The sequence below is a fragment of the Chiloscyllium punctatum genome, chromosome 38 (genome assembly GCF_047496795.1).
Source record: "Chiloscyllium punctatum isolate Juve2018m chromosome 38, sChiPun1.3, whole genome shotgun sequence".
Taxonomy (NCBI): Eukaryota; Metazoa; Chordata; class Chondrichthyes; order Orectolobiformes; family Hemiscylliidae; genus Chiloscyllium; species Chiloscyllium punctatum.
The window spans coordinates 6,822,435-6,845,411 of NC_092776.1; the positions used below are offsets into that span (position 1 = coordinate 6,822,435).

Consider the following 22,977-nt stretch of genomic DNA (forward strand, 5'->3'; position numbering starts at 1 on the left):
CATGAACTGCACCTCACTGACTTTTTCCTCCCCCTCTCCCCCCCCCCCATAATATTTCTCTTTATGTTTCTAAGTTGTGGGAATTTTAAGAAAGGGGTAGAGTTTAAGTAAAAGAGGTTTAAATTAGCATTATTCGTTTGTCTTTTTTCACCCATTTGTTAAAAACAGTATGAGTACAATGAATTGTTATTTTCTTGTTAATGGAGAGCGTATGCACATATTGTTTTAACCAGAATTAGACAAGATTGTTAAAATTGAACAATTTTAATAAAAACGTTCACATTTATAGATAGATTTACTGCGCGTGACCCCCAGTGAGCTGTAACAATAGGAAGCATCCACATACAAACCTGAAGTCTGAAAATGAGTCAGTAAATAGGAATATAGAGCAGGAAGCAGCCATTCAGCCCCTTGAGATTGCTTAACAGAAAGGGAAAGAGCAGTTAATACTGCTTTGTTTTGTTTGAAAGGTTAAAGCATCACCAAGTGACAGAACCATTGAAAATGAGAGATCAAAAAACAAATACTGCAGGTGTTGGAAATACGAGACAGAAATAGAAAATGGTAGTTTCAATCAGAAACAGAGGTTCTGCATCTCCCTGTACCAACGTTACCTGATTTGCTGAGTATTCCCAACTTTATAAGGTTTTAGACACTCCTGTAATGTTTCCTTTTTTTAAAAAAGAGGTTACAACACCTTCTGTGGAAAGAAGTGACAGCGAGTGTTACTATCACTATATGACCTTCCGATATGAAAAACTGGGTTCAATCGAGTATTACCAACTTGAAGATTAATATGGATTTAATATATAAATTATATTTTAAAAACTGACAGCTTTTTGAGAGAGGGATTGCAGAAATGGTTGCTTTGGAGTGTGTGTACAAACAGGCAGTGTAGCCATAAACCAACAGAGGGATCTCAGGCACACCCACATACCTCAATCACCCATTATACCCTCACTGCATTCACTGTGCTGTAATGCTGTATCGGCTTGGGACTTTACATGCAATCAAACCTAATGGTTCCTGAGAATGGTTCATATTGGAACTGAATCCATTCCTCTCTCTACAGCTGCTGCCAGACCTGCTGAGTTTCTCTAGCACCGCCTGCTTTAATTTATCTTACGAACAACGTCCATTGCTTTACAAATCATCTGAAGACAACGCCTCTAGCGTTTCGACTTCCTTTTGTGTTTCTCCACGGCCTCGCTCACCGAGTCGTCCTCCTCATCGCTGGGAGTGGGCGGTCGCCTGATAACTTTCTTTTCCACCTTGTATTTCTGCTCGCCCACTTTGGGGTCACCTTTCACCAGGTATTCCCCGTTCTGGTAGGTGATGGTGACAATCGTTTTGGGGTAGGTGCCGTAGACTCTGCGCAGCTCGTCCTGGACAAAGTCGGGCAGTTCCCTTGCCGGTCCAAAAACACGGTCCATCTTACCCCAGTGCAGCTCCCCCTTCAGCACAGAGCCTTCAGGCCAACTGGCTGAGCTGAGTGGGGTCTGCTGAGGGTAGTACCCATTGTACGGATAGTATGGTGGGTACGTATATCCTGCCAGATTGGCAGGGGGCATATACCAGTATGGATAGAAATAGGGAGCCCCGTAGAAGTGGTGATACTCTATACATTTCCCTGCTCCTTCCTGGAAGCTGTCCACATCTGCCATGACTATGGTAAGGGGCCGGCTGGAAAAGTTGTGCATCTGAATGGGGGGCAGCGACAGAGTCTCAGGGGGGCTCACGAATCTCCTGGGTACGAAGGGTCCAAAGACGGTCGGGTACATGATGTGCCAGGGTCTCTGCCACTGTCCCGGCTTGCTACTCCAAGTTCTGCTACCTCCGTGCCGTTGAGATTCCTTCTATCCCGCCATTCCGTGGAGCTGTGGAGATAGGAAAACAGAAAATTCTATTGCCCCCGCCATTTTCCTCAAGCAACTTTCATTTATGCAGCAGCCCACAGGGTAAAGAAACGTACAAACGTGCTTCCCAGGACAGTACAAGGCAAGGAACAGGACCAAAGGCTGTCAACTGACACAAAATTCTGGTCAAAGACGTAGATTCTGAGGAGTGTCTTAAATGAGGAGAGTGAGGTCGAGAGAGGGAGACATGTAGGGAAGGAATTCCAGACATTGGGACCAAGGTAACTCGGGGCCCAAGCACCAGTGCTGGGGCAATGAACATTGAGGGCGGAATTAGAACAGACCAGACTTGGAGGGGTGCAGAGACCTCAGGGAGTATGGGGTTGGGGGAGGTTACGGAGATAGGGGTCTTAAGGGCACGGAGGGATTTGACAGCAAGGAAGAGACTTTTAAAAATCAAGACTTTGCCTGACCGGGAATCAATGCAGACCATTTCAGACTGAGATGAGGAGAAATGTCTTCACCCAGAGAGTGGGGACCTAGTGGAATTCTCTGCCACACGATGCAGTTGAGGTCAAAACATTGAATGTCCTCAAGAAGGAGTTAGATCTAGTGGATCAAGTGGTGTGGAGAGAACAGGGGAAACAGGGTACTGAGTTGGATGATACCATAGTGGGCGGCACGGTGGCACAGTGGTTAGCACTGCTGCCTCACAGCGCCAGAGACTGACTGTGTGGAGTTTGCACGTTCTCCCCGTGTCTGTGTGGGTTTCCTCCGGGTGCTCCGGTTTCCTCCCACACTCCAAAGATGTGCAGGTCAGGTGAATTGGCCATGCTAAATTGCCCGTAGTGTTAGGTAAGGGGTAGATGTAGATGTAGATGTAGATGTAGATGTAGGGGTATGGGTGGGTTATGCTTCGGCGGGGCGGTGTGGACTTGTTGGGCCGAAGGGCCTGTTTCCACACTGTAAGTAATCTAATTGAAGCGTGGAACAGACTCAAAGGGCTGAATGGCCTACTCCTGTTCCTATTTTCTATGTTTCTGTGATTCAGGGATCGGGAGGGGTTATATGAAATCGGAGCTTTCTCTAAATTCAGATGTATGCAGCAGAGTTTTGGGTGAGCTTAAGTTTGTAATATTTGCCTGAGAATTAGTTTAGAGCATCGAGAACCCATTAACCTTGCTGTATTAAAACAGCAGGCACAGGGTTTCCTTACAAATGGATGAGAAGCAATCTTACACTCAATCTCGCCCGAGAGAGAACAGTTTCACAAGGATTTCTTGGAGACTGAAATGATTACATTGATGTGCATACTTAACACATTTACAAATGTAAAAATAAACAACATTAATTGTCTTTGATATTGGGGCACTCACATCATCAAAACAAATGAAGGTTCATGCCCCACTCCTGGATATATCTGATAGGTAGACTTTTTACTAGATAAAGTTATCAAGGGTTAAGGAGGGATGAACAGAGAAATGGAGTTGAGAACACAATCAGATCGGCCATGATGTTCAATGGTGGAATGGATTCAAAGGGCCGAATGGCCTAATCCTGCTCCTAACTTCCTATAATCTGGGCAGGTGGCATTGAATGAGTCTTTCACTGCCTTTCAGAGGAAACATTAAGTTGAGACCCCTTAAGTCTTCCAGACCTGTGGTGGCTTCCATCTCGAAGGACAAGGGCAGCAGATACATGGGAACATTAACCCCGCCCCCCCCCCCCCCCCCCTGCAAGTTTCCCTCCTAGCCACTCACCATCCTGACTTGGAAACACATCTCCATTCCTTCACAGTTGCTGGGTCAAATTCGTGACAACCCTCCCAAGCCAAACTGGCAATGTACCCACACCATAAGGACTGTAGCAGTTCAAGAAGATAATTTCTCCTTGGGCAGATGGGATGGATGGATAATTGCTGGGCTTGTTGAGAATGAATTAAAGGGAAAATGGCAAATTTTGTATTTATATAGTACATTCTACAACCTCAAGACATCCCTGAAAAATCCCACTGTGAATTGGTTACATTTAAAATGCAGTCACTACAGCAAAGGAGGAAACATTACAACTGACGTCTACACAGCAAGGTCCCAGCCAGTGACACTCACATCCTGTGAATGAATTAAAAAAGACAAGGTGGGGACAAATTTCTTTCTAGAGAGGGACCTAATTGCACTTTGACAATAATCAATGTATAATCATTGTTACGATGATAGCTTCATGCAATACTACTGAAGCTGCCTTCTGATCCCTGATTATGTTTTCCATTGATTTGGGATTTAAAACGTGGAGACTAAAATATATGCTAAACATTTGATGTATCAACCAGTGGAAAGAATATTCAAAGTTGAAAAAAGACTGAGGATTCTATAAAGTGGCATCCAGAAGACATAATGTCAGTGTTGCTGGTGTTTGATACGATGAGAGCAAATTACTAATGGGAGCCACTAGGACTAGCATTTAGGATTCACATTCATGCCTTTAACCTGTGCTAGACCAGTCATTCTCCCACTACACTAGTCTCGTCCTGGTGGAGCCCTAACTGGTATTGTAGAGAGGCGACTATATGTATATAAAGAACATCAGAACTAGGAGCAGGCGTCAACCATTCAGCCCCTCGTGCCTGCTCTACTATTTAATAAAATCATGGCCAATCTCTCATCTCATAGAGGTATAGAGTCATACAGCACAGAAACAGGCCCTTCGGTCCAACCAGTCCATGCCAAACATAATCTCAAACTCAACTAGTCCCACCTGCTTGCTCCTGGCCCTTTTTCCTCCAAACCTTATCCAAATGTTTTTTAAACATTGTAATTGTACCCACATTCACCACTTCCTCCAGAAGTTCATTCCACATGCAAACCATGCTCTGTGTAAAAAAATTGCCCAGGTCTTTTTTAAATCTCACTCTATTATTGAGTACAGGAGTTGGGAGGTCATGTTGCAGCTGTACAGGACATTGGTTAGGCTACTGTTGGAATATTATGAGCAACTCTGGTCTCCTTCCTATCGCAAAGATGTTGTAAAACTTGAAAGGGTTCAGAAAAGATTTACAAGGATGTTGCCAGGGTGGAGGATCTGAGCTACAGGGAGAGGCTGAACAGGCTGGGGCTGTTTTCCCTGGAGTGTCGGAGGCTGAGGGGTGACCTTATAGAGGTTTATAAAATTATGAGGGGCATGGATAGGATAAATAGACAAAGTCTTTTCCCTGGGGTGGGGAAAGTCCAGAACTAGAGGGCAGAGGTTTAGGGTGAGAGGGGAAAGATATAAAAGAGACCTAAGGGGCAATGTTTTCACTCAGAGGGTGGTATGTGTATGGAATGAGCTGCCGGAGGAAGTGGTGGAGGCTGGTACAATTGCAACATTTAAGAGGCATTTGGATGGGTATATGAATAGGAAGGGTTTGGAGGGATATGGGCCGGGTGCTGGCAGGTGGGACTAGATTGGGTTGGGCTACCTAGTTGGCATGGACGAGTTGGACCGAAGGGTCTGCTTCCATGCTGTGCATCTCTATGACTCTATGACTCTATTTTCTTACCCTTTAACCTGTCTATCACTTAAATTTACTCAATGTCCCAGCATCCACTGCACTCTGGGGTAGTGAGTTCCATAGATTCACAGTCCTTTGCAAGATGCAAAACTTCCTCATTTCTGTTTTAAATCTGCTCCCCCTTATCCTAATGGTTAGACCTCTCGCTCTAGAATGCCCCACATGAGAAAATATCCTCTCTACGTCTACTTTGTCAGCCCTTTTAGCAAGTTATGGACCTCAATTAGATTTAATCTCATTCTTCTAAACTCCAGAGAGTATCGGCCTAAACTGCTCAATCTCTCCAAATAGAACAAATCTACTTTCTGGAATCAATCTAGTGAACCTCCTCTGAACTGCCTCCAATGCAACTACATCTCTCCTCAAGTAAGGGGACTAAAACTGTACACAATTTTCTAGGTGTGGTCTCACTAATGCCTTGTATAGCTGTAGCAACACTTCTTTTATACTCTATTCCTTTAGCAATAGGTGCCCAACAGGTTTAGAGAGGGGCCTGCATAATTATAGGGTTCAACTATTAAAGATTTCTCCCATGCCCTGTGAAAATGTGAATTAACAGAAACATACATGCAACAGTGATTCTGAATAATCACATCCCCTTCAAACAATGACTTACCTGGATGTACTTCAGAGGGTAAGGTTACCTGAACACGGAATTCCAAATGATTGATGGGGGTTGGCAGGGCCAGTGTTTCATTGAAGTTTATCAACAGGATAAAGAATGGGACTGGCTTGAAACTTTAAGGCTTTCTTTTAAATGCAGTTTTTATTTTAAAAATTAAAACAAACTAAAATGTTTAACATGAAGAATCCTTTGATGTTTCTGAAGGTGAATAAGAAGGCAGCCAAATAACACAGGAGTTAACCGACAGTTCACTTTGATATCTTTATAGAGCTTCTTTTTGGACTTTTCTAAACTGTAATTACCCTGAAACTGACTCAGAGAAACACTGCCCACATTTTAGGGATTTGAAACAGAAGTTTTCTAAAGTTAGAATCGAGAGGAAGAAAAGATATTATTCAGGAAAGGAGGATTGAGAGACAGAGGGTGCTGGAAAAGAGCTGCTTACCTGATAGCCGACAGTGGCTGAGGGGGTGGTTGGTTGTGACATGCAGTCACTGAGCTTGTGAGTGCAGTGGTCAGCTGTCCTCTCTCTCTGCTCTGGGCTCACTCTCCCCCTACACCCACACTCACTAGACACAGTGGGCCAGCACAGGCTGCTACGTCCGCTGAGGTAACCAGGCGGGGCCAGAGAAAAACAAGGCAGGAAGGTGGATACAAGGGGAGGGGAAAGAGCTGGAGGAATTAAAAAGGAAAGTGAAGAAATGGTGTGTTAAGAGGGAGGAGTGGAGACAGTAAAGATCTGAAGGAGAGATTCGAGTGAGGGAGTCACTATTGGATACAATGTACATTATTGCCGGTGGCCCTCTCCTAACTTGCACCAAATTCTGTTCCTCCATCGTTGGCAGACCCTCACAGACCAGGATGACTCTATCCCACTCTCAGGGTGAGTCCGTAGGTGGCTGTATGACCGATGGAGCTATCCCAGGCTCTGGCAGGTGGTGGTCACGGGAAAGGGGTGGGTAGGTTGTGGGTGTGGCAGCACATTCCTTTCCCTGTTTTCCCCACTGGCTCCCGCTTTTTCCCAATGTCGAGTCTCCAGGTGCTCCATGCCTTCCTGGATGCTCCTCCCCCACTTTGGATGGTCATAGACCAGTGATTCTGGATTAGTGGTGCTGGAAGAGCACAGCAGTTCAGGCAGCATCCAAGGAGCTTCGAAATCTCCCAGGTGTCTGTGGGAATGCTGCACTTCCACACTGAGGCCTGGACGGTGTCCCTGAAGCACTTCCTCTGTCTACCTGGGGCATCCTCTGTCACCTGACTGACTGTTCCTCCATCGTCCCTGTGCTCACTGACTTGGCTCCCGGTAAAACAAATTCATTAGTCTCATCCTCATTTCCTGTGGGGCCACAACCTTCCCCTATCTCTGTCAGCTCCTGTAGTCCCACCGTTCGCAAACAGATCTGGGCTTCTCAAGTTCTGCGTTGGACTTGGGAGCATTGGACTCATTACCTTCAGCTACTTTTCACTGTCTCTGCTTTTCTGGCTCTCTAAGTCACAGCTATTCGACTAAATATTTCTTCACCAGTCTTCACCACTCCTCATGTGAGTCACTGACATTTTATTTAATTGTCCTGCAAAATGACCTTGGGACATTTTATGCACCTAAGATGGAGCAGCAAGAGTAAGCCTTATCACCCCTGGAGACTGCTCCACCAATCAACACAATGGTGGCTGATCTGATCTTGGCCTCAACTCTACTCACCTGTTAGAATTCAACCACCTTATCCACGAATATGTTCGATAAGAGACTCTCCAGTATTCTTCGGGTAGATCGTTCCAAAGATTCACAACAGTCTGAGGGAAGACATTCCTCCTCATTTCCTTGTCAATAAAGGCACTGTACAAATGCAAGTTGTTGTTAATTATGGGGAGTTTTGTGAAGATTTCTTTCCTTAATCTTTATTCATAGGACGTGGGTGTCATTGGCAAGGCTTGGTTTAGCTGTCCATCCCTAATTAGGCAAGAGTCTGTGCATCTGGAGTCACATGTGGGCAAGAACAGCAATTTCTTTTCCAAAAGAGCATTAGTTATCCAGATGGGTTTAATGGGAAGTCTAAGAAACAGGATGGAGTAGACACAGATCTGTGGCATAGCTGAATGATAGTAAGGGTCAGAAGGAGAGAGTTTACACAAAGAATTGGCAGAGATCCATCCAATACTGTCTATTTTACACTGACACTCAGAATAAAAATGACCATGAAGACTCTGTCATCTTACATCAGAGATTCAAAAGCAACAGAAAATTGGCACATAGACAGAGGAAGCTCTTTTTTTTGTTTACTTCATTAGGCTTCTAAGCAACAATGGCCCTGTGTCTAAAAGCTTGTAGCTTCCAAATATCATCGTGAGTCTTATAATAGAAGACATTGTTGGCACTGGCATGTTTAGATTATAGAAGGAGAGGATGTGACCCTTGACAGCTGCAGTGTCAAATTGATTTGATTTGTCTGGTATACTTACTTCAGAGTTTAGATTTAATTAACAAGTGTAGCAAAACCTGTATAATTCCTTTGGGGATATGTCATATCTGATTCCAACTATTGATACAGCCTCTAGATAACTGATATCCAACAAACTCTGACCGTAGGAACACTCTATGTATCCGCCTTACTCCACTGTTTCAGCCTCAGCTTCGTGGTAAGTACACTTAATGCTGAATCCGACTGTTGGATTAAGGCCCATTCCAAAGACTTTGAACTGATAATGCAGGAGTTTTCACCTCAGCATTTAGAGACTTCAGACGAGATGCTAAACTGAAGCATACAAAGGTAAAAATCAAATCATTGTGTGTCAAAGTAGACATGTTCTCAGGAAATTCAAACAAAAATCTACTCAAAATCTTTGAAACATACTTATTGATATCCACCTTAATGTTTAGAGCTTCCTAAAAGGCTTATAAATGGTACACTCATCAGCAGAAATACCCAATGGTAATTCATTCATCTTGGGGAAGACAGCATGAGTTTGTGAGCAATGTTAGACTGTAGCTCAATTCTTTTTAAAGTAGCACAATAGATCACAAGATCTTGACTTGCAGTGAGCACAGCTGGCGATTATGCTTTATTGGTTGAGGAGTTATAGATGTCCTTGGCTATTACCCATTCCTAATTAGGTTTTGCAATCCTTTGCACTGTCTATGGGCAATTTCAGGCAGGTTACAGTACGAATGTGCAGAAACCCCAGGTCTGCATGTGCTCTCTGGGTGGGGTGAGAGCTCCTTTGTGATTCACACGACATCACAATTATATGGAACGGGCAAGAAGACCTTTTCCTCGCTGTTTGCCATATTGTATATTTTTGTTTTATTCATTCATAGGATGTGGCCTTTACTGGCTTGGCCAACATTTATTACCCATCTTTAATTACCCAGAGGACTGTGAAGAGTGTGGGTGTATGTTTGCATCTACATCCACAATATCCCAACAAGGAGCACTCTGAGACCAACAGTGTGGGACAATTCCTGCACCAGCTGAGGTGACCAACCTTCTCAACTTCTCCCTGCATCTGAGATGCAGTGACTCTTAGGTTGAACCACCACTTTTTGTCTCTCTCTCTCTCTCTCTCTCTCTGCTGAGAGAGTAGGACTGTTGCAACTTTTAATAAGGCATTTGTTATTTACCTTTCCTGCCCAATACCTCAACCTTAAGCTCAAGATCAATTTTAGTCTGGTAACACTGCTGAAGCGCACCTTCAGATTTGTCACTGATAAAGACCATAAAAACCAGGAAGACTAGCAGTCATTCAGCCTCTTAAGCCTGTTCTGACATTCAGTAGCATCATGGCTCATCCAACATTTCCCATATCCATTTTCCTGCATTTTCCTCATAGCCCTTGATTACCATTTTTTAATTCATTTGTGGGATGTGGGTGTTGCTGGCTGTAACGGCACTTCTTGCCTGTCCCTAGTTGTGCCTTGAGAAGTTGGGGGTGAGCTGCCATCTTGAACTGCTGAGTCCATCTGCTCTGGGTTGACCCACAATGTCCTTAGAGAGGGAATTCCAGGATTTTGACCCTATGACAGTGAAGGAACAGCAATATATTTCCAAGTTAGGATGGTGAGTGGCTTGGAGGGGAGCGTACAGGGGATGCTGTTCCCATATATCTGCTCCCCTTGTCCTTCTACATGGAAGTGGTTGTGGGTTTGTAAAGTGCTGTCTGAGGATCTTTGGTGAATTTCTTACTGATCAGACTGATCTATCTACCTTAGCCTTAATTTAACACAAGGACTCTGCCCCCACAGCTTTCTGTGGTATGGAGTGCAAACAAGAGAAACATCCAAGGGTAGATCAAACTGAAAAACTTCCTTGGGTCAGTAGAGCAGTAACAATGACTGGGTTGTGAAAACAGAACTTCCATGTGGTTCTTTGTCTTGGGCCAGAAGAACATGGAAGGAAATGTAAGAAGATGAGAAAATATTTAAAGAAACAAAATCTATGGAAATACTTAAGTATGACAACTTTGAAATGAAATTTGTAATATAACCTTTGTAACTAGATTAGATTCCCTACAGTGTGGAAACAGGCCCTCCAGCCCAACAAGTTCACACCGACCCTCCGAAGAGTAACCCACCCATACCCGTTCCCCCTGACTAATGCACCAAGCACTATGGGCGACTTTGCATGGCCAATTCACCTGATCTGCACATCTTTGAGTTGTGGGAGGAAACCAGAGTACCCGGAGGAAACCCATGCAGATACAGGGATTGTGTGCAAACTCCACACAGACAGTTGCCCGAGGCTGGAATTGAACCTGGGTCCCTGGCACTGTGAGGCAGCAGTGCAAACCACTGAAAAGTTCTGAAAATGGGACAAGTGTGGGTAATGGTGTAGTCAAGTGCAGACTTGATGGACCAAAGGGACTCTTCTGTGTTATATGATTCTACAGTATAACTCTGTAAAAGGTTATTTTTATTTACACTGTGTACTTAGGACATTTACCACTAGGAGGCATTGGTGTTGGTTGTATTGTTTCTAAACCGAGTTAGATTCTGCCAAAGCCCTCCGTAAAAACAAAAACTTCAGCATTTAATCAGGAAAGTTTAATTCAAAGCATTGTTGAATCATCAGGGAAAAGCTATAAAGTACTGGGGAGAATTAGGTGCAATGACAATGCCTCAGCCAATCAGAACTGACTTCCCACCCAATCAGCATCCTTTTCTCCAGCGTGTAAATTGTTATGATCGTTTGACATTTGGTGTTTTGAGATTCTTGCCCCAATCAGTGAAAGATGCAAAGCTTCAACAGCAAATCTGAAATGAAAATAGAAATTACGAGAGAAACTCAGTAGGTCTGGCAGCATCTGAGGGGAGAGAAACAGTTAACATTTCAAGTTTGGTGTGGTTCTTCTTCAGAATCCTGTTAATAAACAGCTTGTCTCTCTTTTCAACAATAGTCAAGTTCCAATGTGTCTCCCAGGTATAATTCACATTTTCAATGTGGATGTTTTGTTCAGACTTTTTAATGATACACCTCTGGAGCAGATGGAACTTTGAACTGGATCTCCTGGCCCAGAGGTAGGGACAGTACCACAAGAGCCACAAGGTTCTATACTACCTAGGACTGGTCAGTCTTGTTCCATGTGATTGATAATGGTGACAGTAATAGGGTTGTCTTGGTGTCATTGACAAAATAAAAACCTCCCAGAAATCATCATTCACAGGAAACTCTCAAATCACTGTTTGTGGGCGTCGCTGGTGAAACTCACATTTATTATAAATCCCTAACCTTCCTTGAGAAGCCATCCTCTGTGAAAACAATTTGTTCTGATCTGCTGTTGTAATCCCAGTTTATAGAATACTGCACACCTTAAATCCCCGAGTGAGACCTGACTTGTTCGACAATATAGGATGCTGTGAAACTTGAAAGGGTTCAGAAAAGATTGACAAGGATATTGCCAGGATTAGACAGTTTCAGCTATGGGGAGAGACTGAATAGGCTGGGGCTGTTTTCCCTAGAACTTCAGAGGCTGAAAGGTGATCTTATAGAGGATTATAAAATCATGTGAGGAATAGACAGGATGAATAGCCAAGGAGTCCAAAGAGAGGGCATAGGTTTAAGGTGGGAAGGAAAAGATTTAAAAAGGAACCTAAGGGGCAACTTTTTCACGCAAAAGATGTTACGTGTATGGAATGAGCTGCCAGAGGAAGTGGTGGAGGCTGGTACAATTGCAACAGTTAAAGGATATCGGGATGGGTATATGAATAGGAAGGGCATAGAGTGATATGGTCCAAAAGCTGGCAAATGGGACTAGATTAATTTCAGATATCTGGTCAGCGTGGATAAGTTGGACCAAAGGGTCCGCTTCCATGCTGTACAGCTCTAGATTGTAACAGATTTTATATTTTTCTTTTTGATCGCCAGCATTGTCAGACACAAAATATTCACAAGAGGCTGCCATTGTACTTTTAACAGAGAAAAATAAGTTTATTACAGAACAGAAAAGCATGAACGAATCACACAAGAAATATTTTGAAATGGTCCCCTTTCAAACATCAGAAAGAAAGATCCTGGCACCCCAACAACAACCTGACAGAGGTTCAAGCCTTGCTAAAGGTTGCAATTTCTCTACAGAAGTGCTTCTTGCTAAGCTGACACCAACTTCCTTCCAATTCGACCTGCAGCTCTGCGGGTCTGTGCAAACCAATCGACGTGATGATGTCATTCGCGGTGTTAACTTCTGCTTTGGGATGGCTCTGTAGTGCCTGTATGTAGGAAATCGATGCTCAAGAAAAATAAACAAGATGGAACTCCCAAGCATCCCAGATATCCATGTATTTTGAACAACGTGCTTTTCCTCCCTCTATCATCTATATAGCCCTCCACCACATCACCTCCATTCCCCAATCCACTGCTCTACCCTCCCCCCACAAAATACAATAAAGACAGAGTCCTCTTGTCCTCACCTACCACCCCACCAGTCTCCGCATCCTTTGCATCATCCTTACACATTTCCACCAACTCCAACTAGACCCCACCACCAAGAACATCTTCCCCTACCCACCTCTCTCTGCTTTCCGCAAGGACCATTCCCTTCAACAGTCCTTGGTTTGCACCACTCCTCAACTTCCCCTCCACCTTTCCCTGCAACCGGAATAGATGTAAAACCTGCCGGTACACCATACCCCTCACCTCCATCCAGGGTGCCAAACAGTCCTTCCAAGTTCAGATAGAGGTTCACCTGCCTCTCTTCCAAACTAGTTTACTGCATCAGGTTCTCCTGATGTGGTCTTCCCTACATCAGGGAGACCAAATGTAAACTTAGGGAAATGTTGGCCGACCATGGCAACCGGGCCTGCAGGGGCGAACCGACCTCCCTGTTACCGCCCATTTTAGTTTCCCTTCCCATTCCCTCTCTGACATGACTATCCTTGGCATCCTCTGTTGTCACAATGATCCAAACTGCAAATTGGGGGAATAACACCTCATCTTCCATCTGGGCAGCCCACAGCCTCCGGGACTCAACATTGAGTTCTCCAATTTCAAATAGCCTCCTTTCCCATTCAACTAATTGAGGTCCAATCAGTTACATTTCTATGATTCTATGATTTTTTTTCAATGACTTTGGAGTGCTGAGAACTCATGTCTCCACAATTGGTCCAGGCCTCAGCATTGCTAATCTAATAAAAGAGCCAAATGCTATTAAAGACCAAAGGAGACCTAATGAGATATATTTAAGGAGGAACTCGAAGAGGACGACTCCACCGGGCTGCAGTGAAAATGTTTGAGATAGAACAAGGCTGGTGACAATGTCTTGGAGAAAGTGAGGACTGCAGATGCTGGAGTACCAGAGTTGAAAAATGTCATACTGGAAAAACACAGCAGGCCAGGCAGCATCCGAGGAGCAGGAGAATCGACGTTTCGGGCATAAGCCCTTCTTCAGGAATGAGGCTAGTGTGCCAAGCAGGCTGAGATAAAGGGTTGGGGGGAGGGAATTTGGGGGAGGGGCGCTGGGAATACAATAGGTGGAAGGAGGTGAGGGTGAGGGTGATAGGCTGGAGAGTGGGTGGGGGCGGAGAGGTCAGGAAGAAGATTGCAGGTCAAGAGGGCGGTGCTGAATCCGTCACAAATTCACCTGCACCTCCACACACATCATTTACTGTATCCGTTGCACCCGATGTGGTCTCCCCTACACTGGGGAAACAGGCCGCCTACTTGCAGAACGTTTCAGGGAACACCTCTGGGACACCCGCACCAACCAACCCAACCGCCCCGTGGCTGAACACTTTAACTCCCCCTCCTACTCCGCCAAGGACAAGCAGGTCCTTGGCCTCCTCCATCGCCAGACCCTGGCCACACGACGCCTGGAGGAAGAGCGCCTCATCTTCCGCCTAGGAACCCTCCAAACCAATGTAGATTTCTCCAGCTTCCTCATTTCCCCTCTCCCCACCTTATCTCAGTCCCAACCCCCAGATTCAGCACCGCCCTTTTGACCTGCAATCTTCTTCCTGACCTCTCCGCCCCCACCCCCTCTCCAGCCTATCACCCTCACCTCCTTCCGTCTATCGTATTCCCAGCGCCCCTCTCCCAAATTCCCTCCTCCCTACCTTTTATCTTAGCCTGCTTGACACACCAGCCTCATTCCTGAAGAAAGGCTTATGCCCAAAACGTCAATTCTCCTGCTCCTCGGATGCTGCCTGGCCTGCAGTGTTTTTCCAGCATGACATTTTTCAACTCTGGTGACAATGTCTTGCTGCTAATTTTCCTGCACTGGGCTGGAGGGGCTGAGCTGCAGTAAGTTAAACTGAAGAAGGGTCACTGGACTCAAAATACTATGTCTGTTTTCTCTCCACAGATGCTGCCAGACTTGCTCAGTTTCTCAAGCAGTTTCTGGTTTTGGTTGTTTAAGTAAGACTATTGCTTATTAATATTAACTGTTATGTATCACTTTAATTTTGTTGTATGGTTTTTATTGGTTCATGATTCCATTTTGTTGGATAATCACTATATAAACAAGGTTTCCAGCACTCAAACTCTCAAACTCAAAATGGAACTAGAACTATGTCTTCCCATCTCTTAATACAAACAACATAGAAATACAAGTCAAACTTTAAGCTATACACCATTCCTCCAGTTTAGAACCCAAGCTCTCAAACAATAAGTTAATCTATAATTAATTCCAGATCTCACCCGATTGGCGTAACTCAACACGTACACACACACGCACATACACACACGTGAGCGCGCGCGCACACACACACACACACACACACATAGACACACATGCCTAGTTGATATGAGGAGCATACGTTGGGAGCATAGGCTGTCAGGGAAGGATGTGGTGGAAATGTGGGACTTTTTCAAGGAGCAGATACGACGTGTCCTTGATATGTATGTACCGATCAGGCAGGAAAGAAATGGTCGTGTGAGGGAGCCTTGGTTGACGAGGGAGGTTGAATGTCTAGTAAAGAGGAAGAAGGAGGCTTACATAAGGTTGAGGAAACAAGGTTCAGACAGAGCAGTGGAGGGATACAGGATAGCCAGAAGGGACCTGAAGAAAGGGATTAGGAGAGCTAAGAGAGGGCATGAAAAATCCCTGGCGGATAGGATCAAGGATAACCCCAAGGCATTCTATGCGTATGTGAGAAACCTGAGAATGACGAGAACGAGGGTAGGTCCGATCAAGGACAGTGGTGGGAGACTGTGTATTGAGTCGGAAGAGATAGGAGAGGTCTTGAACAAGTACTTCTCTTCAGTATTTACGAACGAGAGGGACTGTATTGTTGAAGAGGAGAGTGTGAAACGGACTGATAAGCTAGAAGAGATATCTGTTAGGAAGGAAGATGTGTTGGACATTTTGAACAACTTGAGGATAGACAAGTCCCCCGGGCCTGACGGGATATATCCTAGGATTATGTGGGAAGCAAGAGAGGAAATTGCAGTACCGTTGGCAATGATCTTCTCGTCTTCACTGGCAACGGGGGTGGTACCAGGGGACTGGAGAGTAGCGAATGTTGTGCCCCTGTTCAAAAAAGGGAATAGGGATAACCCCGGGAATTACAGGCCAGTTAGTCTTACTTCTGTGGTAGGCAAAGTAATGGAAAGGGTACTGAGGGATAGGATTTACGAGTATCTGGAACGGCACTGCTTGATTAGGGACAGCCAGCACGGATTTGTGAAGGGTAGGTCTTGCCTTACAAGTCTTATTGAATTCTTCGAGGAGGTGACCAAGCATGTGGATGAGGGTAGAGCAGTGGATGTAGTGTACATGGATTTTAGTAAGGCATTTGATAAGGTTCCCCATGGTAGGCTTATGCGGAAAGTCAGGAGGCATGGGATAGAGGGAAATTTGGCCAATTGGATAGAAAACTGGCTAACCGGTCGAAGTCAGAGAGTGGTAGTAGATGGTAAATATTCAGCATGGAGTCCAGTTACAAGTGGAGTTCCGCAGGGATCAGTTCTGGGTCCTCTGCTGTTTGTAATTTTTATTAATGACTTAGATGAGGGAGTCGAAGGGTGGGTCAGCAAATTTGCAGATGATACAAAGATAGGTGGAGTTGTGGACAGTGAGGAGGGCTGTTGTCGGCTGCAGAGGGACTTAGATATGATGCAGAGCTGGGCTGAGGAGTGGCAGATGGAGTTCAACCCTGCCAAGTGTGAAGTTGTCCATTTTGGAAGAACAAATAAGAATGCGGAATACAGGGTTAATGGTAGGGTTCTTGGTCAGGTGGAGGAACAGAGGGATCTTGGGGTCTATGTACATAGATCTTTGAAGGTTGCCACTCAGGTGGATAGAGTTTGTAAGAAGGCCTATGGAGTATTATCGTTCATTAGCAGAGGGATTGAATTCAAGAGTCGTGAGGTGATGTTGCAGCTGTACAGGACTTTGGTTAGGCCACATTTGGAGTACTGTGTGCAGTTCTGGTCGCCTCACTTTAGGAAAGATGTGGAAGCTTTGGAGAGGGTGCAGAGAAGATTTACCAGGATGTTGCCTGGAATGGAGAGTAGGTCATACGAGGATAGGTTGAGAGTTCTCGGCCTTTTCTCGTTGGAACGGCGAAGGATGAGGGGTGACTTGATAGAGGTTTATAAGATGATCAGAGGAATAGATAGAGTAGACAGTCAGAAACTTTTTCCCCGGGTACAACAGAGTGTTACAAGGGGACATAAATTTAAGGTGAAGGGTGGAAGGTATAGGGGAGATGTCAGGGGTGGGTTCTTCACCCAGAGAGTGGTGGGGGCATGGAATGCGCTGCCCGTGGGAGTGGTAGAGTCAGATTCATTGGCGACCTTTAAGCGGCATTTGGATAGGTACATGGATGGGTGCTTAATCTAGGATAGAAGTTCGGCACAACATCGTGGGCCGAAGGGCCTGTTCTGTGCTGTATTGTTCTATGTTCTATGTTCTATGTTCTATGATACTTAATTGAATGAAATAATGTACATCATAACTGACTGGTAGCCTCTTTCACCTGGTTTCCAGTTATTGCAAAATCACTCCCCCACACATTTGCCGAATAGTAGAAACCGAGAAGTTGGTTGAAACCATTTTATTCACATTTCATTTGTGGCTTGTTCAATCCACCTTTGCCTGTTGTTCACTGAACACCCCATATGGAACAACCTTTCAGATACAAATGCCCCAGCTGACATCCTGTTGATTAAGGAATGTGAAACGCACCAGGATTCTCATGACAAACTTTATCTGTTGTGAGGCTATGAACTACCACAGCAAGAACGGTGCAGCAAAAGTTTGGGATCCGAAACCAACTAACCTTCACCACTGGAGCCTCATCACCTGCCTCAAGATACAAACAATACTGCAAATTACCAAGGAGCATCCCTGTATGGTCTAAGTAGCAGACTTTATCCAATGAAGGCCATACAACATACTAGCAGAAAGAAGTAGGCCATTCAGCCCTTTACACCTACTCCACCATTCAATCGATCAGGAGGCTATCGCTTAGCTTCTTAGATTTGCTTTCACTTCCCACAATGAATAACTGGCCAGCGACATAATAAAAATGGCATCCCTTTTAATCTCAGTTTGCAATCTGCAGTTTGTTCCAAATTCATTTTCATTCCCATGTGTTCCCTCACTGTTGTCAAGCTGCTAACTCATATTGCAGTACAGTTGGAAATGAAGTTGCCAACTCTGGCTACACCTCTCCTTGGAGGTTTCATGTTATGCACTACTTACTCTAACCATCCACCCACTCAAAATCATTTTTTTCCTTGGTTTTAATAAAGAATGTCCCAAAATCTTTTATTTTCCAGTGTCCCTTTAATTTCTTTTCTCCTGTCTTGCAAGTAACTGTGTCTGAGAGATTAATCTTTCATTGCTGGGGTCTCCAGGCAAATTCTGGAAACTTGGCACCAACATAAGCAGGTGGGAATGGCGTGGTACTGCTATCTCATCTAAGTGGCTGTTCTGGTGTGAGTCTGTATAGTGCCAACTGAGCCAGAAGGTACAGTTTCAAATCCCACCTGCTTCAAATGAGTGTCATAACAAACTGAACAAATCTAAAGACAAATAATTAGGCGTTGGCTGTCTCAGAAAGTGAAATCCCAGCCCCTGGTCTGTGTGATTCAGCTCCACGCAGGAAATGTTTTAATCAGAAAGGGCAAACTGACAGGCGAGGTTTGGTAATTCATGTGCATATTTCCCACAAATTTTGATCAACACTCTGTCGTTGAGTCATTACGTAGTATGACGCTATTCCCAAATGTGATGCTTTCAGATTTCTGGACGAGAAAGGTGGATTTGCGCAGGCATCAGCAAATTAGTCATTGAAAGTGTATTCCCTTGAATTTACAACAGTGAGTAGTGTTCAAAAGCAATGTACAGCTTGAGGACGGCATGAAAGACTCTACAACAGTGCAAGTCATTTTATGTTCTTTGAAATCATTGCAGAAATTGGTATTTGTTTGTTAGAGCGGGATGTCAGTTTATTTCATGGAATCTTTGCAAAGCAGCATGAGTGTCATAAATTTTAGTTAGAAATAAAAAGACAACGGGTTTTTTTTTGGTCCTCTTTGGGGGGTTTAGTGCGAATGATTGACTGTATTCCTTGGTTTCTCCTGCATTGTTATCCCATTCATCTCCTTGCAGCCTGTTCACCGTGAGTTCTGCAGATCCCACCCCCACCCACACTTAGACCCTGATCGCCACGTCTGCAACGGCTGTCAATCAAAGCATGTCGCGCACGCGCAGTCCCGACATTCGCGCGCGGCCCAGAGCACCCGCTGCGTCAGTTCGCATGCGGGGACGCCCCCGGGGGGGGGGGGGCGGGGTGGACGATCTGATTGACGGGCCTTCGACCAATAGGGGACTGGGTACCCGTGCGCGCGGAGGCCATGGTGACCAATGGGTGAGGGCGGAGGGGGCGAGCTGAAGGACCGGCTGCGGAGCGCGGGGAAGATGAGGGACAGCGGAGGGAGGGCGAGTGCCCTCAGCAAAACCGGGCCCGGCTGAGGAGGCCGCTGCTGCCGCCCGGAGCTGGGCTGAGCAGACCCCAGGGGAACTGGACGGTGAGAGATGACGGAGCAGCCGCCCTCAAACTGGGATTTAAACCGGTCCCGGGGGGGGAGGGGGTAGTGAGGGGCACCGAGGGAGAGTGGGGGTTGGGGAAACCTGGGAGGGGGGTGTAGACAGAGATTTGGGGGTGAAGAGAGAGAGAGAGAGGGCCCTCTGAGGGTAGTTTGGGGGAATGGGCTGGGGGGGGGGGGAAGGTTCCTGGAGTGGGGAGGGGGAGTTGTCCTGGAGTGGGGAGGGGGAGTTGTGGGGGGCTTGGGGAGAGAATGGGGGCCATGGGCTGTAGACAGAGAGGTGGGGGTGTGGAGAGAGAGAGCTCCTCCTGGGGGTTGTTTGGGGAGTGGGTGGGGGATGGTCCTGGAGTGGACTGGGGGTTGGGTGTTGGATGTTGGATGGACAATGGGTGGCGGGTTTGGGGGTGACGAGGGGGCCATGGTGGTTGGGGGGTGTTGGGGGGATCTTTGTGGGGGGTGAGTTGGGAGGGAGGGGGATGTTGGGGATACGTGGGTGTTGGGGGGGAGAGAGGGGGTTTGGGGAGTGGAGAGGGCTCTGGCAATATGTTAGGGACAGGGCTCCGAGGAAGGAGAGAGCCCATAAATATGTGGAATTGGGGTAATAGAGAGAGAGAGCCGCAGAGATTGGGATTGTGTTGTGTCAAGAGTCAAACTTGGGATTTGAGGGGGAGGTAGGGGATCCTTAAGGTGAGAAGCGATGGGGGTATGGAGGGAGAAGGGCTGGAGGGGGCATGGGGTAAAGAGAAGGGAGTAATGTACAGACAATGTGGAGGGTGGAGAAGGAAAGGCTGGAAAAGCTCATCAGGTCTGGCGATATCTATGGCGAAAGAGTTAATGGTTTGAGCGCTCTATGACCTTTCAGAACTCCGTTGGAGGTCTGGAGTATTTCCCTCAGTCGTTTTCCAATGATGCACGTATGGGAAAACTTGGACAGAAAGAAGCTGATTAGTGAGGGCCAAAGCCCTTCCTCTGGGGATAGATACCAGTCAAGGCCTGGAGAGTTTCTGTGTCTGCTCTGATCTCCTTGTGTTACTGCAGCTAGAGGCTGAGAAGAGATCATTCTTCTATATACTTACTGAAAAATATATATTCCTGCACAGAAATGAGAAATTTAGCTGTGCAGCAAAATATTTGGCTAATTCTGTAGCAGTGACTATTTGCGTGCAGAATGACATGCTTCCCTTTAACTTCCCCTTCTCTTTGTTCTTTTGTGGTAGTTTAAAAATTGTTTATACTATATAATTTGTATTTATGTATATTGTATTCACTCTTGTATGCCTTGCAGCAATTGGGCAAGAGTAATTTTGCTTTGATTGTGGTGAAATCATTCAAACACTTGTTAAATTTTCACACTGCTTAGTCCCTGCTACTTCTGCAGCTCTACTGATTTGCCCTCAATTGTCAAACTGTATATACCCTCCCCATTTGCTTCCTTTGTTCAAAATCCTCTTCACAGGGCAAATACACTTGTTTAATTTTACAATTCTTCTGCTCTGTACAGTGCATTTTATATAATTGTAAATTGTCATTGGAACCCTTAAGTTAGATTTATTAATTTGAATGTATGATAACTATTGTGACATCGAGAAGACACCTAATATTAGTTATGGAGGATGGGAGACTGGTGTTACTTTTCCAATGATGACGTATTTTCAATGAGTAAATACTCTCTAATCGAGTCTTTGTTTTAAAGATTCTTGCAGAAAATTGCATGTTGTCAGTCAAAGGAGACATCTTGATATTGATTAATCACTTTCAAGATCTTCATTTTAGTCAGTTTATTTCTATATTTGTAATCTGGTGCAGACTGTTTTTAAACATTTAGCAAAAAATTGCAGTTATGTGTTTCTTTTTAACACAAAAGTACTTGAGTTACTTCACAGGAATTCAACAAGATTGTGTTGATGTTGAGCAATTGGAGAGAGAGCTTATGATTATGGATTTTTTTCTGTTACTTTAAAGAAGTGTTTGGCAAAGATATTAGTTCTTCGATTTTTAATTTTGTCCATCCAGTCCAACACTGGCACCTCCACATCATGGCTTATTATCTAAATTAAGGTCATCTCACTTGGATGTTAAGTCTTGATTTGCTGGTCCAATTGCAAATATCCCACACCATGTTACTGTTGGAGGGCTGAGTGGCGACACTGGCTTTTGTTGCATGTGCCTTGTCTTATAATAACTCGGTTTTCCTCAACATTAAGATTACTTGAAAATCCTAATACCTTTTATGGGGTATATCAGAAATAAAGGAATGACTAGAGGAAGGTTATGGCCAATCAAAGATAGTAGTGAAAAGTTGTGTATGGAATCTGAGGACATAGAAGAAGTATTTAATGAATACTTTTCATCAGTATTCACATTGGAAAAGGGTAGTGTTAGTGAGAATAGAGAGATGCAGGCTACAAGATTAGGTGGGATTGAGGTTGACAAAGAGGAAGTTTTAGCAATTTTGGAAGGTCTGAAAATAGATAAGACTCCTGTGCCGGATGGAATTTATCCTCTGGTTCGCTGGGAAGCCAGGGAGGTGATTACAGAGCCTTTAGCTTCAATCTTTATGCCATCATTGTCGATGGAAGTAGTGCCAGAAGACTGGAAGATAGCAAATGTTGCTCCCTTGTTTAAGAAGGGGAGTCGGGGCAACCCTGGTAATTATAGGTCAGTGAATCTTCCTTCAGTTGTGGGTAAGATGTTGACAAAGGTTATAAGAGGTAGGATTTATAATTATCTAGAGAGGAGTAAGTTGATTAGGGATAGTCAACACTGTTTGTGAAGGATAAGCCATGCCTCACTAACTTTATTGAGTTATTTGAGAAGGTGACAAGGCAGGTGGATGAAGGTAAGGCTGTTGATGTGGTATATGTGGACCTCAGTAAAGCGTTTGATAAGGTTTCGCATGGTAGACTATCGTACAAAGTATGGGGTTTCGGGATTGAAGGTGATTTAGTGGTTTGGATCAGAAACTGGCTAGCTGAAAGAAGACAGAGGGTGTTGGTTGATGGGAAGTGTTCTTCCTGGAGCTCAGTTACCAGTGGTGTGCCACAAGGATCTGTTTTGGGGCCACTGCTTTGTCATTTTTATAAATGATTTGGATACAAGTGTAGAAGGATGGGTTAGTAAATTTGCAGATGATACCAAGGTAGGCAGAGTTGTGGATAGTGCCAAAGGATGTTATGGGTTACAGAGGGACATAGATAAGATGCAGAGTTGGGCTGAGAAGTGGCAAATGGAGTTTAATGCGGAAAAGTGTGAGGTAGTTCACTTTGGAAGAAGTAACAGACACTAAGCTAATGGTAAAATTCTTGGCAGTGTAGATGAACAGAGATCTCTGTGTCCAGGTGCATAAATCCCTGTAAGTTGCCACCCGGGTTCATAGGGTTGTTAAGAAGGCATGTGGCATGTTGGCGTTTTATTGGTAGGAGGATTGAGTTTCAGAGCCACAAGGTTATGCTTCAGCTGTAT

General features: G+C 44.9%; 2 protein-coding genes across 3 annotated transcripts in view; one reads left to right on the forward strand and one right to left on the reverse strand.

Moving 5' to 3' along the window:
- Positions 1-784: 784 nt before the first annotated feature.
- On the reverse strand, positions 785-6,624 carry LOC140463700 (uncharacterized). The gene is made up of 2 exons (XM_072558047.1): positions 6,477-6,624; positions 785-1,877 (listed from the first exon to the last, which is right to left on the reverse strand). The coding sequence occupies exon 2, from the start codon at positions 1,779-1,781 to the stop codon at positions 1,170-1,172; it is 612 nt and encodes a 203-aa protein (XP_072414148.1). The 5' UTR covers positions 1,782-1,877; positions 6,477-6,624; the 3' UTR covers positions 785-1,169.
- A 12,072-nt stretch (positions 6,625-18,696) lies between these two features.
- The window catches only part of mfsd13a (major facilitator superfamily domain containing 13A), a 44,605-nt gene continuing 40,324 nt past the window's right edge, over positions 18,697-22,977 (forward strand). Inside the window, exon 1 of one of the 2 annotated variants that reach the window (XM_072557087.1) lies at positions 18,697-18,786. The gene's annotated coding sequence lies outside the window, so the exon portion shown is untranslated. Of the gene's footprint in view, positions 18,787-19,362; positions 19,498-22,977 lie in introns of those variants that run through there. The other variant, XM_072557086.1, reaches the window with a different exon arrangement.

Bases quoted from the DNA above. Each gene is read 5' to 3' on its own strand.
- LOC140463700 (XM_072558047.1), bottom strand. From the start codon at position 1,781: ATGTACCCGACCGTCTTTGGACCCTTCGTACCCAGGAGATTCGTGAGC.